Genomic DNA, 16,258 nt, shown 5'->3' on the forward strand with positions numbered 1-16,258 from the left:
CCAAGAATGGCTCTTCGGATTTTGTATTTGTCTCACATGGTACATGGTACAATGGTTTGCATTTTTTTCTAATTTAAAAATATCCAATTTTTTTCTCCGGATGAAATCAATTAATTACATTATAATTTCTATTATTTGTTTTCTTGGATTTTTCAATTCATCTCCTCTCCCTCTCTCCTAACCATCCCCTCTCCCCAAGAAGGTAGGTAATGTGATATAGGTTGTACATGTATTATTGTATAATACATATTTCCCCATTTCTCTTATTGTGAAACAAGACATATATTGCTTATACTAAAAAAAATTCATGGAGGAAATAAAATGAAGAATGACATACTTCAAAAAAAAAAAAGAATAAGAAAAAATTTATAAAACTTAAAAGGTTGTAAAAATGTGAGTGTTATCTCACTATCCAGAACTACACATTACAGTAAGCAAATCTTCAATACCAATGGTTCTTGAATGAGTTCCTCATTCACATTCTTCTTTCCTAGAATGTTCTCCCCCTACACATAGAAATCTTACCTCTCCTTCAAAATCCAACTGACAATTTAGCTTTCCATGATCTCTCCATTCTCTGAATTTCTGCAGTCCTTAAAAGTCTACCCTATATAATATGACATTAACAACATTCTCCTATCTTATAGAGAAGCAGCTTGGTGTCATGAATAGAAAGTTAATCTCAAAGCTAGGACACCTGAATTCAACTCCCAACTCTGACACTAGGCCACTTCACTACCTCTTAGTATTCTAAAATAACTCACACATCAGGTGTCAAATCTGCATCTGTGTAGAGGGAACGTCCTCCTAGAGGAGTTCTCTAAGGGCATGAAATTAAAAGCCTAGACTCTACTCTAATCCTATTACTAGTACTGTTTAAGGAGAAGTTGGCCTATTTTAACCTGATTATATATTCTTTGAAAATGACATTATGGGCCATAATTTATACTCCAATGTTACTTTGTATAATCATATAGTAGGTGCTTCCATAAATACTTCACCATTGATATATTACTGAGAAGTTACTCATTTTGAAATCTCTCATCTTCATTTCAAAAAAACTAAACTGAGGCATTCTGAAAATATAAAATTTTCTCTTCACATCAACCTCATTTGGGTATCTGATAGATGAAAAATCCTCAAGTAGAACTCAGGCAGTTAGCCAATAGTCCTATTCTTCCTCTTCCTCTTCCCTAAAAGAGTATTTTACTATCTTTATCATTTTCCTTTTCTCTCCTAAAGAATAACTTAATTGACCTTGAGCCCAAATCTATACACTGTATACTACTACTATGCTCTTAGTCATCAACAAGCATTAAAACTCTTTTGTACTTAAATGAAAGGAATGAAAAGATTTCTACCTTGCCTTTGTTCATAAATGACCATGTGCAATCATAGTAAGATCATCACACATGCCTGCCATACACAAAGATGTGACTATAGCCTATGAACACATGCACTAAACAAAGGGCAACATATCTCTCTCTTTTTTTTTTTTTAAATTTAGAATATTTTCCCATGCTTAAAAGATTCATGACACCTTCCAACCCTCTTTGCCCCACTCCTGGAGCTGACAAGCAATTCCACTGGGATATACATGTATCATTGTTCAAAACCTATTTCCACGTTATTCATATTTGCAGTAGAGTGACCTTTTAACATCAAAACCCTAATCATATCCTTACTGAACTATGCGATCGATCCTATGTTTTTCTTGTGCATTTCTGTTCCCACAGTTCTTTCTCTGGATGTGGATAGCATTTTTTCTCATAAGTTCCTATGGACTGTCCTGGGTCATTGCATTGCTGCTAGTAGAAAAGTCTATTACTTTCGATTGTGTCATAATGTTTCAGTCTCTGAATGTTCTCCTGGTTCTGTTCTTTTTGCTCTGTATCAATTCTTGGAAGTCTTCTCAGTTCACATGCAATTCCTCCGGTTCATTATTCCTTTCAGCACAATAATATTCCATCAGCATCAGATACCACAATTTATTCAGCCATTGCTCCATTGATGGACACCTTCATTTTTCAATTTTTTTATCACGACAAAGAGCACAGCTATAAATATTTTTGAACAAGACTTTTTCCTTATTATCTCTTTGGGGTACAAACCCATCACTAGTATGGCTCTATCAAACAGCAGGCAGTATTCACAACTCCACCAGCAGTGTATTAGTGCCCCAATTTTGCAACATCTCCTTGAACATTTATCACTTTATCAATGCTGCCATATTGGCCAAGTGCTAGGTGTGAGGTGGTATTTCAGAGTTGTTTTGATTTGCATTTCTCTAATTATGACAGACTTAGAACACTTTTATGTGCTTATTGATAGTTTTGATTTCTTTATCTGAAAACTGCCAATTCATATCCCTTGCCTATTTATCAGTTGGGGAATGAATAGCTTAATTTTTTTCTACAACTGACTTAGTTTTGTCCCATACTGTTTTTTTTGTTTGTTTTTTAAACCCTTACCTTCCATCTTGGAGTCAATACTGTGTATTGGTTCCAAGGCAGAAGAGTGGTAAGGACTAGGCAATGGGGGGTAAGTGACTTGTCCAGGGTCACATAATTAGGAAGTGTCTGAGGCCAGATTTGAACCTAGGACCTCCTATCTCTAGGCCTAGCTCTCAATCCATTGAGCTACCCAGATGCCCCATCCCATACTGTTTTCCAATTTTTCCAGCAGTTTTTGTCAAACAGTGGGGTTTTGTCCCCCAAAGCTGGGATCTTTGGGTTTATTGTAAACTATCTTGCTGATGTCAGTTACACCTACTCTATTCCACTGATCCACCCTTCTGTCTCTTAGCCAGTACCATATTGTTTTGATAACCACTGCTTTAATAGTACAGTTTAAGATCTGGTACTGCTTGGCCCCCCATCCTTCACTTATTTGGTTTCATTATTTCCCTTGATATTGTTGATATTCTGTTCTTCCAAATGAACTTCATTATAATTTTTTTTCTCATTCTAGAAAAAAGTTTTTTGGTAGTGTGATAGGTATGGCACTGAATAAGTAGATTGAGTAAGATTGTCATTTTTATTATACTACCCATGAGCAATGAATGTTTTCCCAATTATTTACATCTAGTTTTAATTGTGTGAAAAGTGTTTTGTAGCAGTGTTCACATAATTCGTGTGTTTGTTTTGACAAGTACATTCCTAAATATTCTATATTATCTAGAGCAGTGATGGCCAAACTATAAGCAGCAGGCCAGATGCAGCCCACTGAAATGTTCTATCTGTCTGGGGACATTATTCCTAATCTGATGAATACAATGAGTAGGATACAATACAATGAAACTTTGAAGAGTTGCCTTAGAAACAGATTGACAGATGAACATTTCCTTTCCATTGGGTCCCTCTTTAAAAAGTTTGCCCATCCCTGATCTAGAGGGATTTCAAAAGGAGTTTCTCTTTCTAACTCCTGCTGCTGAGTTTTGTTGGAAATGCATAGAAATACTGATGATTTATGTAGGTCTATCTTGTACCCTGCCACTTTGCTAAAGTTGTTAATTACTTACACTAGCCTCTTAGTTGATTTTCTGGGGTTCTTTAAGTATACCATCATATCATCTGCAAAGAGTGATAGTTTAGGTTCCTCACTGCTTACTTTAATCCCTTCAATTTCTTTTTCTTCTCTAATTTCTACTGCTAGTGTTGCTAGTACAATATTAAATAATAGAGGTGATAATGGACATCCTTGCTTCACTCCTGGCCTTATTGGGAAGGCTTCTAACTTGTCCCCATGGCAGATGATACTTGCTGATGGTTTTAAATACATACTGTTTATTATTTTGAGGAATGGTCCTTCTATTCCTATACTTTCTAGTGTTTTCAATAGGAAAGGGTGTTGTATTTTGTCAAAGGCTTTTTCTATATCTGTTGAGATAATCATGTGATTTCTGTTGGTATGATTATTGATATGGTCAATTATGTGGATGGTTTTCCTAATATTAAATCATCCTTGCATTCCTGGTATAAATCCATCTGAGCAGAGTGAATAGTCCTTGTGATCACTTGCTGGAGTCTTTTTGCTAGTATTCTATTTAAGATTGTTGCATCTATGTTCATTAAGGAGATTGGTTGTAGTTTTCTTTCTCTGTTTTTGGTCTGCCTGGCTTTGGAATCAGTACCATATTTGTGTCATAAAAGGAATTTGGTAAAACTTTTTTTTTGCTTATTTTGTGAAATAATTTGTATAGTATTGGGATTTGTTTTTCTTTAAATGTCTGATAGAATTCACTTGTGAACCCATCTGGCCCTGGGGATTTTTTCTAAGGAAGTTCTTTGATGGCTTTTTCAATTTCTTTTTCTGAGATGGGATTATTTAAGTATTCTTTTTCCTCTTTTGTTAATCTAGGCAATTTATATTTTTGTAAACATTTACCCATTTCACCTAGATTGTCATATTTATTGTCATATAATTGAGCAAGATGGTTCTTAATAATTACCTTAATTTCCTTTTCATTAGAGGTGAGATCACCCTTTTCATCTTTGATACTGTTAATTTGATTCTCTTCTTTTTTTTTTTTTTTTTGATTAACCAGTACTTGGTCTATTTTATTTGTTTTTTTCAAAGTACTAGCTCCTACTTTTATTTATTAGTTCAATAGTTCTTTTACTTTCAACTTTATTAATTTCTCCTTTAATTTTTAGGATTTCCAATTTAGTTTTTATCTGGGGATTTTTATTTTGTTCTTTTTATTTTTTATGTTGCAAGCCCAATTCACTGATCTCCTCCCTCTCTGTATTGTTGGTATAGGCACTCAGTGATATAAAGTTTTGTCTGAGTACTGCTTTGGGTGTATCCCATTGGTTTTGGTATGCTGTCTCCTCATTGTCATTCTCTTTAATGAAGTGCATATAATTGTTTCTATGATTTCTTCTTTGACCTACCAGTTTTGAAGAATTAGATTATTTAGTTTGCACTTAATTTTAAATTTGCCTTACCATGGACCCTTGTTAATTATAATTTTTACAACATAATGATATGAAAAAGTGGCATTTATTATTTATGCTTTTCTGAATTTGTTTGCAATATTTCTATGCTCTAGTACATGGTCAATCTTTGTATATGTACCATATACTGCTGAGAAGAAGGTATATTCCTTTTTGTCCCTGTTCAGTTTTCTCCAGATATCTATTAACTAATTTTTCTAGCATTTCATTTACTTCCCTTACTTCTTCCTTATTTATTTTTTAGTTTAATTTATTCAGTTCTGAAAGGGGAAGGTTGAGATCTCCCAGCAGAATGGTCTTACTATCTATTTCCTCCTTGAGCTCCTTTAATTTTTCCTTTAGAAATTTAAATGCTATATCATTTGGCGGATAAATGCTTAGTAACACTATTACTTCATTGTTTAAAGTACCTTTTAGCAAAATGTAATTTCTTTCCTTATCTCTTTTAATCATATCAATTTCTACTTTGGGTTCATCTGGCATCATGATTGCTATTCCTGCTTTTTTTTTTTACTTTAGATGAAGCATAATAAATTCTGATCCAGTCTTTTACCTTAAATGTGTGTGTATCACCCTGCCTCAAATATGTTTCTTGTAAACAACATATAGTAGGATTCTGGTTTTTGATCCACTCTGCTATCTCCTTCCATTTAATGGGTGAGTTCATCCCATTCACATTCAGTGTTATGGCTACTAATTGTGTATTGTCCTCCATAGTATTATCCCCTTTAGATCCTGATTTATTCCCTTTCACTCTGTTATTCCTCACCAGCATTTTGCTTTTTGTCACCCCACTACTTCCTTCCTTCAGTTACCCCCTGCTTTCCTTGTCTTATTCCTCCCTTCTACTTCTCTGTAGAGTGATAGAATTCTATACCCCAATGATTATACTCTTTTTCCCCTCTCTGAGCCAGTTACAATGAGAGTAAAGTTTAAAGATTGCCCATCACCACTCTTAGCCTCCTCTCTCTGTATTGATTTTTCACACCTCCTCGTGTCATATAACTTACCCCATTCTATGTCTTCCTTCCCTTTTCTCTCAGTTCAACCCTCTTTCTTGATTGATTTTTTATGTCATTCATATGCATACATATCATCATATATACAATGTTCCATATCATATTTATATTTATATCATCATAATCAGCTTACTTTCTCCACCCTCTGAGTAAATTCCTTCTATCTTCTCTACTACTATAAGTAGTTTTTGAGAATTACAGAAATCTTTCCATGTAGACATATAAATATTTTGACCTTAATGAGTCCCTTAAATTTTCTCTTTCTTATTTACCTTTTTGGACTTCTCTTTTGTCTCATATTTGGACTTCAATTTTTTTGTTTAGGCATGGTTTATTCCTCAGGAATGCTTGGAAATCTTCTATCTTATTGAATGACCATTTTTTCCATGAAAAAATGCTGGATTGGTTGAGATTTCTTTCCTGTTTTCTGGAGAGATTGGTTCTGGAGATTCATTCCCTTCCTGGCATTTGGAGTGAGTGGCTGAGATCCCTGCCTTTGTTTGAAGGAGACCTTTTCCCTGGATCCTGCATCAGCTTGCTGGGTGAATGGCTGAGATTCCTGTCTTGGCTTTGGAGGAGGCTGCATTGGTGGAAATATGACTGAATACACCACCAGAATTTCTGGCTGAGGATTAATGGGAAATCCACATGGAGAGAGAATCTTGGGGAAGCCCTGCCGGGGCTGAGCCTGGCTTCTCAGGAGAAGGGCTAGTAGACTTATTAGAATCTGTCTCTTTATCTACATTTTTCCCACTTTCACTTTTTTCAACCTCTTTGTAAATAAAGCTGCTAAAAGTCATTTTGACTTAAGATACAATAGTTTTAAATCAACTACCACAATGTTACTTTAGAATTCTCATATTTAGTATAAAAATCTACATTTAAATTCTGACATTAATTGGCTTGATTAAACATTAATAATACTCAGTTTTGCTGGATAGGTGACTCTGGGTTGTAAACCCAAATCTTTGCCTTCCTAAATATCATATTCCATGCCTTTTGATCCTTTAATGTAGAAGACACTGGGTCCTGTGTGATCCTGATTATAGCTCCATGGTATTTAAATGGTCTCTTTCTGGCTGCTTGAAGTATTTTTTCCTTTGACTTGGTGATTCTTGAATTTAGCTATTATATTCAAGAAAGTAGTCATTTGAGGATTTCTTTCTGCAGATGGTCAGTGAATTCTTTCAATTTCAATTTTATTTTCTTGTTCGAGGATCTCTGGGTACTTATCTTTGATAATTTCTTTTAATATGATATCCAAAGTTTTTTTCATAATCATGGTTTTCAAGGAGTCTAATAACTCTCAAACTGTCTCTCCTAGATCTATTTTCTAGGTGAGTTGTTTTTTCAATAAATTATTTCATGTTTTCCTCTATGTTTTTATTCCTTTGATTCTGCTTTATTGTTTCTTGATTTCTCATACAATCATTAGTTTCTAGATGGTCAATTCTTATTTTTAAGACCTGACTTTCCTCTGCCAGTTTTTGGTTCTCTTTTTACAATTGTTCCATTTCTTCTTGCATCACTTTAATTTCTCTTTTGCACTTTCCCTCTTCCTCTCTTAATTGGTTTTTGAAGTCCTTTTTGAGTTCTTCCAGAATCTGTGTCCAATTCATATTTTTCTTTTGGATTTTGTGTGTGTTTCCTATTTTCACTGTCCTCTTCTGTGTCAGTACCTTGCTCTTTGACTCCATAAAAATTCTTTAGAGTTAGGTGCTTTTTTGTTTGTTCATTTTTACTATCTGATTATAGGTAGGCTTGGGGGGATGATATGATTGTCTGAGGACTGAGAGCTCTGAGAGCCCTCTCCCTCTGATGATTCAACTGACCCTTGTGATGCTGATAGTTTAAAGATTTGCCTTAGGCTTAGGTGTAAGCTTTTTATCTCACTCTGATCTTGATCAAGTCAGGAACTGATCAAATTCTAGCCTCAGGCTTAGACTCAAGATTTTGGTCTCACTTGTACTTGAGCCAATCAGACACATCCTTGATTGTTCTGTCTTGGAGCTCTACCCTGAGCTTTAAGCAAAAAGATCAGTACTTAGTACTATCATCCACCCCAATGTGTGAATTAAATCCTTGTACCAAGCCCAGACTAGAATTCCCTGGGCTGAGGCTCTAGACTTCTCCACAGGTTTGAAATTTCAAGGGTTATGGGTTGGCTTGTACCTTGGGCAGGGTCTCAGGATCTGGATGTTGGTTCGGGCATAATAGGTTACTGAACGTCAGACAGCAGATGTAAAAGGGGTGCGTGGCTTGCTCTTGGCTTGCTTTTCCCTCCTCTCTACAACTTCTTGCTGGGTCTGCTTTCCTCTCACCCCAGTCCCCCGAATGTTCGTTGCCTATATTTTGGGTTTTTCTTTTCTTGAAAGTTGTTTTACTCTGTTTCCTTGTTGGTTCTTTCACTCCTGTATTCGTTTCGTGGGGATAGGTTAATCATTGGTCAGAAAGGATTCTCATGGTGGCACAGAGCTGCTAAGGATTACCCCACCATTTTGGCACCATCCCCCCACCCTCTGCAATGTGATGTTGTACTCCATGTTCCTCCTGGTTCTCCCTCTCTGCACAGGTTTTGTCTTTGGCCAAGAGAGCTCAATGAATCTTTGTTCATCTAGAGTTCTGCCTCTATTCCATCAGCTTGACTCCTTTCTATGAATCACAAGTGACTGAAAATGTTTGGCATGGGGGTTGACTAGGGAGTGAGTAGGGAGAGGAGATTAGATGAAGGTCTTAAGTTGACATAAGTCACTTTCCAAAATTACTTTCATCAGAAAGACACTTTATCATATTCTTCTGGCATGTTAAAAACTTCTATCTGAAAAGGGCATCATAGCATGAATTTCATCAATACCTAATAGCACCCCTAGCATCTAAAAATCATGTCATAATATCTGTGGGTACATAAAACGTATTTGGTGATAACTATTAGAAGATCTGAAAGTGCTTTCTTTCCAATAAAAGCTTGAAATTCATCTATACTTTCTCAGAAAATTTACTGAGCACCTACTATATGTAACACATTATGCTTTACGTTATGAAATAATTAGTCAATAAAAATTGATTTAAAAATAAGTATAGCATTTATATTTTCAAGTAGCCTTAAGGAATTCTGCTAAAAGACAATGAACTAAATCATAAAACCATATAATAACTGTTAAGTTACTTACAAGAAAAGTAGGCAGCCTGGTTTGATGGATAGAGGGCTAGTTTTGGAGTCAGGAAAACTGGGTTCAGGTCCTCCCTCAGACACATACTGGCTGTATGACTATGGGCAAGTCATTTAACCTCTGGATTTTTCTAGGTAAATCTCTAAATATTAAATTATAAAGGAATTGCTGATGTGCAGTTCCCTATATCAATGAAATTATAGACTCCCTCTCCCCTCCCCAATAGTCATCTTGGCTAATTACTTTAACCTCTAAATCACATTTTACTCATCTGCAAAATGACTACTTGTTGGATTAAATCTCTAAAGTCCCTCAGAGCTCTAAAACCAATATACAATATAAGTCTAAATATTCATAATTGATTGAGTAATATCCCAACAAGAGCCAGACACAGTTCTTCTAAATATGCACAGAAATCAATGTATCTGCATAACCTAGTCTAATACTCTAATTTTACAGATGAGGAAATCCCATTCTTTCTCCCCAACTTTAATCCTGGACGAGCTTTAATCCAACTCCACGTTCCACTTTACAGTCTTGAATCCCAATCCATAGTTAAATTTCTCTCTATTCTTAATCTCCTGGTACTCACTGAAATCTTACTTTCTTCAAAGATAGTAAATTCCTTGCCACTTTCTCCAATACTATCATACCATCAAACAAAGTGCCAGAGTGAGTCAGCATATTCCTTTCTCTTTCCATAGTCACTTTTAAATCTTCCCTCTGTCAACTTTCACATTGCAATCTTTTCTTTGAAATTCACACCACTAGTCCAAATCTGAGTTGTTACCATTTACTAGTCTACCAGAAACTATTCCTTCTCTTTTTCAACAAATTCAACAAATTTGACCTCTGGCTTAGAATTCTTTTCCACTCCAAATTCCATTCTCTAACTTGGCTACTGCAGTAGTCCGGTTAATTTTCTTTCTTTCTTTTTTTTTAACCCTTACCTTCCATCTTAGAATCAATACTGGTTCTAAAGCAGAAGAGTGGTAAGGGCTAGGAAATGGGGGGTTAAATGATTTGTCCAGGGTCACATGGCCAGAGAGTATCTGAGGCTAGACTTGAACCCAGGACCTCCTGTCTCTGGGTCTGGCTCTCAATCTACTGAGCCACCCAGCTGCTCCCCTGTTAATTATTTTCAAACACCCTGATCTCTCAAGTCATATACCTCCTCAACTCCAATGAACTCCATGTTCATGCTCTCTGTCACTCACAGAAGTTATCACATCATCACCAAAATCAGTTTTACCTCAAAGGTTTTAAACTTGGAAATTACTCCTTTGATAGGTGGTGGTGTGGATAAAGTGCTGAACTTTGAGTCAGGAAGGTCTGAGTACAATTCTTGTTTCATGAGGCTCCTAGGCAGGTCATTTAACCTCTTTGTGCTTTTGTTTCCTCATCTTAAAAATGAGGATCATAACAGTACTGACCACTCAGAATTGTTGTGATGATAAAGAGATAATAATTGTAAAACAATTTTGGCAACTGTTAAAGTATTATGTAAATATTAGTTATTATTTTTCACTCCTCAACACAATCTATCTTTCAATTCTTCCCTGTTCTTCTAGCCAGCCCCTTTTTGGACTTCCATTCCTTTTTTCACAATCTTGACCAGTTAACTAGTCCAACAAGGCACTTTGTTCCATTCTTGAATGCCTTAGTTGTTGTCCTACTTGTCCCATGCTATTAATCCTAAATGGTATCAACTCCTTTACCTCCCACATTATCTTTTACTTGTTCTGCTGATCTACAAATGCTAATGGAAAAAGCCACAAACTGTGCATATTAGTGCACTATAAATTTGTTAATTAACCTCAATATGGTCCTCACAATTTATGGCAATTCTGCTGGTTATTAGTGTCTCCTTACAACAACTAATAGTACAATATCCTCTCTCTCCTCCAACCTTTACCTGAAGCTCCCATTTACTTAAAAGATTAAAGATATACTTTATAAGCTCCCTCATATCCCTTAATCCATACTTCAGTACCTCAACAGAGCTTCCCAAATAGCTCATTTGTTCCAGTCAAAGGAATGTGACCCTGACCTTGATCCTATTCCCTCCAGTATCTCACAGAATCCCCAGAATTGGATGTACTCAGCCCTCATGTGTCCTATAAAATTCTTAAGTATTAATAGAATCATTTAGGAAATGTTTAGCAAAATAAATAAAAATGTAATAAAAAGTAGATAAGTTAATTTTTAAAATCTGTTTCTATTTGAGTGCTCTAACAACATATCTGACAAAAAGACATCAAACCTCTATTTGAGTATCAGTTAAGGGAACCCAGTAACATCCTAAAGTTGCCTGTTCCTTTTTGATATGTTTATCATATTTATCCTGTTTGATACATTATTAAAAACCAGTTTGAGCATCTCATTCAGAAGTTTGCCTTTGGCTTGTTTCTCCTTTGCTTATTCTTCTACTTAGTCCTTCTTATCTACCAGCCCTTTCTTTACTCACTTTCAACAAACACTGTCAGGTTTCTCTCAACCTTTTAAAGAAAAAAAGCAAACCTAAGCTATTCCTTCAGCAAAATCAATCAATCCGCCAGGAAGTATGAGTAGGTACCTACTATGTACAAGGAATCATGTTAAGTGTTAGAGACAGAAAACAAATGAAACATTCTGTGCTCTCAAGGAATTAATCTATAAAGGAAAAGAGTGTATGTGCCTGTGTATGTGTGTGTGAAGGAATACCTACAAAGTAAATACAAAGAAATTTCAAGGGGAGACATGGAAAATCAGCAAAGGCATCATAGGTGGTAGGACCCAAGCTGAGCTTTGAAGGAAGATAAGAGTTTCTAAGAGGCTGAAATGAGGAAGGAAATGTCATGAGTGAAGAACATCAATAAAGTCAGCATAGCTGCCTATATATAGGAAGTAATGTGTAATTAGCCTGGAAAGATAGAACAGCACCAGTTACAGTAAGGTTTTAAATGCCAAACAGATTAGGATACATTCTTGATCTCCCAACTGCTGATAGCTTTTTTCATTCCTATGCCCCTTGACTCTTCCATACAATTTGACACTGCTGACCATTCTTCTCTGTGGTTTCCTAGACAAAACTGTCTTCTGATTTTCTTGAATGCTCTTTTTTTTTTGTCTCTCTACTGGTTTATCATACTATTCCCTTCCTTTCTGAGTGGATGTTCCAAAAAGCTGTGTCCTAGGTCCACTCTTTTCTTTCCTCTCTATATTCTCTTTGTTGATCTTATTCAGAAGGTTCAATTATAATCTCTACACAAATAAATGATATCTGAATGTGAAAATCTAATCCTAATGTTTTAGCTGAACTCCAGATACCTATCACTTAATCTCAAGATATCACATGGGCATACAAAGTGAATTCACTATCTTCTTCCCCTAAACCTGCCCTTGCTCCCACCCAACCTTTTTATTTCTGTTAATGGGTAACATCCTCCTACTCATCCAGGTTCAAAATTTCAATCATCTTCAGCTCTACCTTTTTCTTCTTCACCATAGTCAATGAGCTTCCAAAGCACTGTCAATTCTACCCCAACATATTTTATATCTGTCCCCTCCTCTCCATTCACACTATTACCAACTCCTCCAGATCACCTTTCACCTGAAGTATTATAATGTCTGCCTACCTGGCTTCTCATTTATCATTCACCTGTTAGAATCTTACTAAAACAGATTTTAAAAGATTTCATCTGGTCCAAAATTTCCCACTGTCCACAAAATCAAATACAAATACTTAGCCAGGAATTTAAACCCTCTATAATTTGTCCTACTCCTAGCTTTGTGGTGTAATACCCCTCTTTCCACAATCTATTCCAGCTAAATTGAACAAAATTGGTATTTCTCAAATCCTATATGTTCTCTCCCATTCACTATGCATATGCATTCCCTCCCTACCCCAACCAGAGGGGAACAATCCTCTTTCAAGTCACTTCTGCCTAACTGTGCCTTTCAGAATACTTGAAGGTTCACATCAGTGACATCTTCTTAGACTTCCCTAATCTCCCTAACTGAAAGTAGTATAAGATTTTAGAGATGGAAGAGAACTAAGAGGTCATCTAGTCAAAACCTTTTATTTTACAACTGAAAAAACTGAGTTCTAGAGAAATTGTCACTTGCCTAAATCAAAGAGATAAGGAGTTGGGATCCTGAATATGGAGCACTTTGTACTACACTTGACTGTGTCAGATTTTCTTAATGCAATTTACTGAAATCATTCACTTTTGCCAAGATCATACTCTTATGAACATGCTGTCTCTCTCAATATAAGTTCCTTATGGGCAAAATCTATGACATTTTAGATTTATATATGTATGTGCATATGTGTAAGTATATTATATATTATCTCACTCCATCTCCTCCAAAAGACTGCTTGTCATCTCTACTCTCTCCTTCATCTTCTCTCTCACCCTTTCCCCACTGATTGATACCCTATTGCCTAAAAACATGCACATGCTTCCCCCATCCTCAAAGAACCCTCACTAGATCTTTTAATTCCTGCTATCATATCCTATCTCTCCTAGTTAAGCTCTTTGAATAGGTCACCAACAATAGCACCTCCTCTCCTCATTTTTCTTAGCTTTACAATCTGGCTTCCAACCTCACTGTTAAATTGAAATTGCTCTCTCCAAAGTTACCAAAGTTCTTTCTTTCTTTCTTTTTTTTTTTTTAAACCTTTATCTTCCATCTTGGGATCAAAACCAATGATTCCAAAGCAGAAAAGCAGTAAGAGCTAGACAACTGGAATTAAATGACTTGCCCAGGGTCACAAATGTAGGAAGTGTCTGAGGTCAGGTTTGAAACCAGGACCTCCCTTCTCTAGACCTGGTTCTCTATTCTCTGAGCCACTTGGCTGCCTCCCAATGCCTTTAATTGTCAACAATTGTCCTTTTCTCAGTAATCCTTCTTTACTTCTTTGCAACCTTTGACAATATCAATACCTCTCTTCTCATTATTCTCTTCTCTCCATGTTTTTGGGCTCTAGCCTCTCCTGCTTCTGGTTTGCCTCCTAACTTTCTAACCACTCCTCAGACTCTTCTTTTCTACTAAGAGGGCTCAGTTCCCGACCCCCTTCTCTTGTCTTTCTATAATTATTTCATTTGGTGATTTCATCAATTCCCATAAATTCAATTTTCCTCTCTATGCTGATTATTTATCCAGCCCTAACTTATCTGCTAACCTCCAAAATCATATCTCCAATTTCATATTTCATCTTGTCACATAAATATTAAATCCAACATGTCCAAAACTGAACTCATTATCTTTCTCCTCCTTCCAAACTTCCGTATTACTGTCAAGGGCACCATTATCCCAGGCTTACAACCTAGGAGTTATCCTGATTCCTCATTATCTCTCACTCCCTCATAGCCAATCTGTTGCCAAAGCCTGTCAATTTCATCTTTGCAATATCTCTTATGTCTCCTTCTCTCCTCTGATACTTCTACCCTGGTGCAGGCTGCCATCCCCTCACACCTGGACTACTGAAATAGCCTGCTAGTTGGTCTGCCTGCCACAAATCTCTCTCCATTCTACTCTATCCTCCTTTCAGTCACCCCACCCCACCACCACCTCGACATACACAGAAGATATATAAATAAATATATATATAATATGCAGACATATATACATATATATATATACACACACGCACACATTTGCTCGCTATCACCTCTAGGATTAAATATAAAATCTTCTGGCACTCAAAGCACACCATAATCTAGGCCTCTCCCTACCCTTCTAGTCTTCTTATACTTTACACACCCCATTACTCTTTCATCCAGTGGCAATGACCTCCTTACTGTTGTATGAACAAGACACTTCAAACAAGACATTCCAACACTCTGTTCTGAGCATTTTCACAGCTTTCTACCATGCTGATTTCCCTCTACTTTCTACTGATTTCCCTCCTCGTTTCTGCCTACTGGCTTCTCTCAAGACCTAGCTAAAATTCTTCTTCTACAGGAAGCCTTTCCCAATCTCTTTTAGTTATAATGCTTTCCCTATGCTCATCATTCTCTATTGCCTATTTCCAGTATCTAGCTTGCTATACATAGTTATTTGCAGTTTGAGTCTCCCATTAAATTCTAAAGCAGGAATGATCATTTGCCTTTTATTATACTCCCAGGGCTTAGCACAGAACCTAATATGTAGTAGGTGCTTAATAAATGTTTACTGTCTATTCATATCCCTAGTGTTTGGAACAGTGCTTTGCACATACCAAGGGCTTAATAAATATTTAAATGGATTGTGACAGTTGCTGCAGTTTTTAACAGAGCACAGAAACAAAGCCCCGCTATCATAAAGCCTATCCCTAATGTCAAAGCTGAATTTTGAGAAGTAAAAACTAAGCTGCTACTAAGTAACACATCCTCTAAGAAAAGAAATTCTGCTCCTAGTTATTGGACATCTGAAGGAGCCACGCACATAAATTACCAGATTGCTAAACAATTAATCATTTGCAATCGAGGAGCAACTTCATCACTGATCAAGGGACAATTTACCAAAGTAGACCATTGCCTACAAAGCATCGTCAACCTAGGTCTGAGACGTTTAGCTTCAGTGATCCCATCTCTTGGTGTATTTTAATTAAGCCTAGAGCTACACTTCCAGACAGAGGAGCACACCTAGTTCATAAATGTGCTGCAGAAGCTTTACAGCGCTTCTCCCACAGGCGAAGAAAAAATATGTGAAATTCATTTTCATCAAGTAAATCTATATTCTCAATTTGGAAGAAAACCCTTCTCCCGTCCCCCTTCTCCCCCACCCCACTATTAAGTCAGGGCAGACAAAACTCCCCCTGCGCTTTATAAATTCAGGCGATGCTCACTGCCCCCCTTCCCCCGACTCCAGCTGTGGAGTAGTGCTCCTGGCCCTTCTCCAGGTGATGGGATGGACCCTCGGTGTCCCAGCCGCTCTTACCTGGGGACGCAGCTGGGACTAGAGCCGTCGATTTCCCAGGTGGCGAACAGGTTCATGGGCACAGGCGTGTTCAGGGCGCCGGGCCCCGCGGGGAAGCTGAGCCTGCCCTTCTCCGCCATGGTGCAAGCCGGCCAGATTCTGTGAGCCAAGCCTCTGTCCCAGCTGCAGCCTATCCCCGGAGACCGGGGGGGGGGGGGGGGGGGGG

The 16,258-nt window shown here is 37.0% G+C and overlaps 1 protein-coding gene across 2 annotated transcripts in view; it reads right to left on the minus strand.

Annotated features, from left to right (window-relative positions):
- The window catches only part of PACS2 (phosphofurin acidic cluster sorting protein 2), a 373,380-nt gene extending 357,208 nt beyond the window's left edge, over positions 1 to 16,172 (minus strand). For both annotated transcript variants that reach the window (XM_044664723.1, XM_044664722.1), the window contains exon 1: positions 16,054 to 16,172. In XM_044664723.1, the coding sequence (XP_044520658.1) occupies positions 16,054 to 16,172 (119 nt within the window). The remainder of the gene's footprint in view (positions 1 to 16,053) is intronic.
- Positions 16,173 to 16,258: the final 86 nt, after the last annotated feature.

The sequence above is a fragment of the Gracilinanus agilis genome, chromosome 2 (genome assembly GCF_016433145.1).
Source record: "Gracilinanus agilis isolate LMUSP501 chromosome 2, AgileGrace, whole genome shotgun sequence".
In the NCBI taxonomy this organism is placed as follows: Eukaryota; Metazoa; Chordata; class Mammalia; order Didelphimorphia; family Didelphidae; genus Gracilinanus; species Gracilinanus agilis.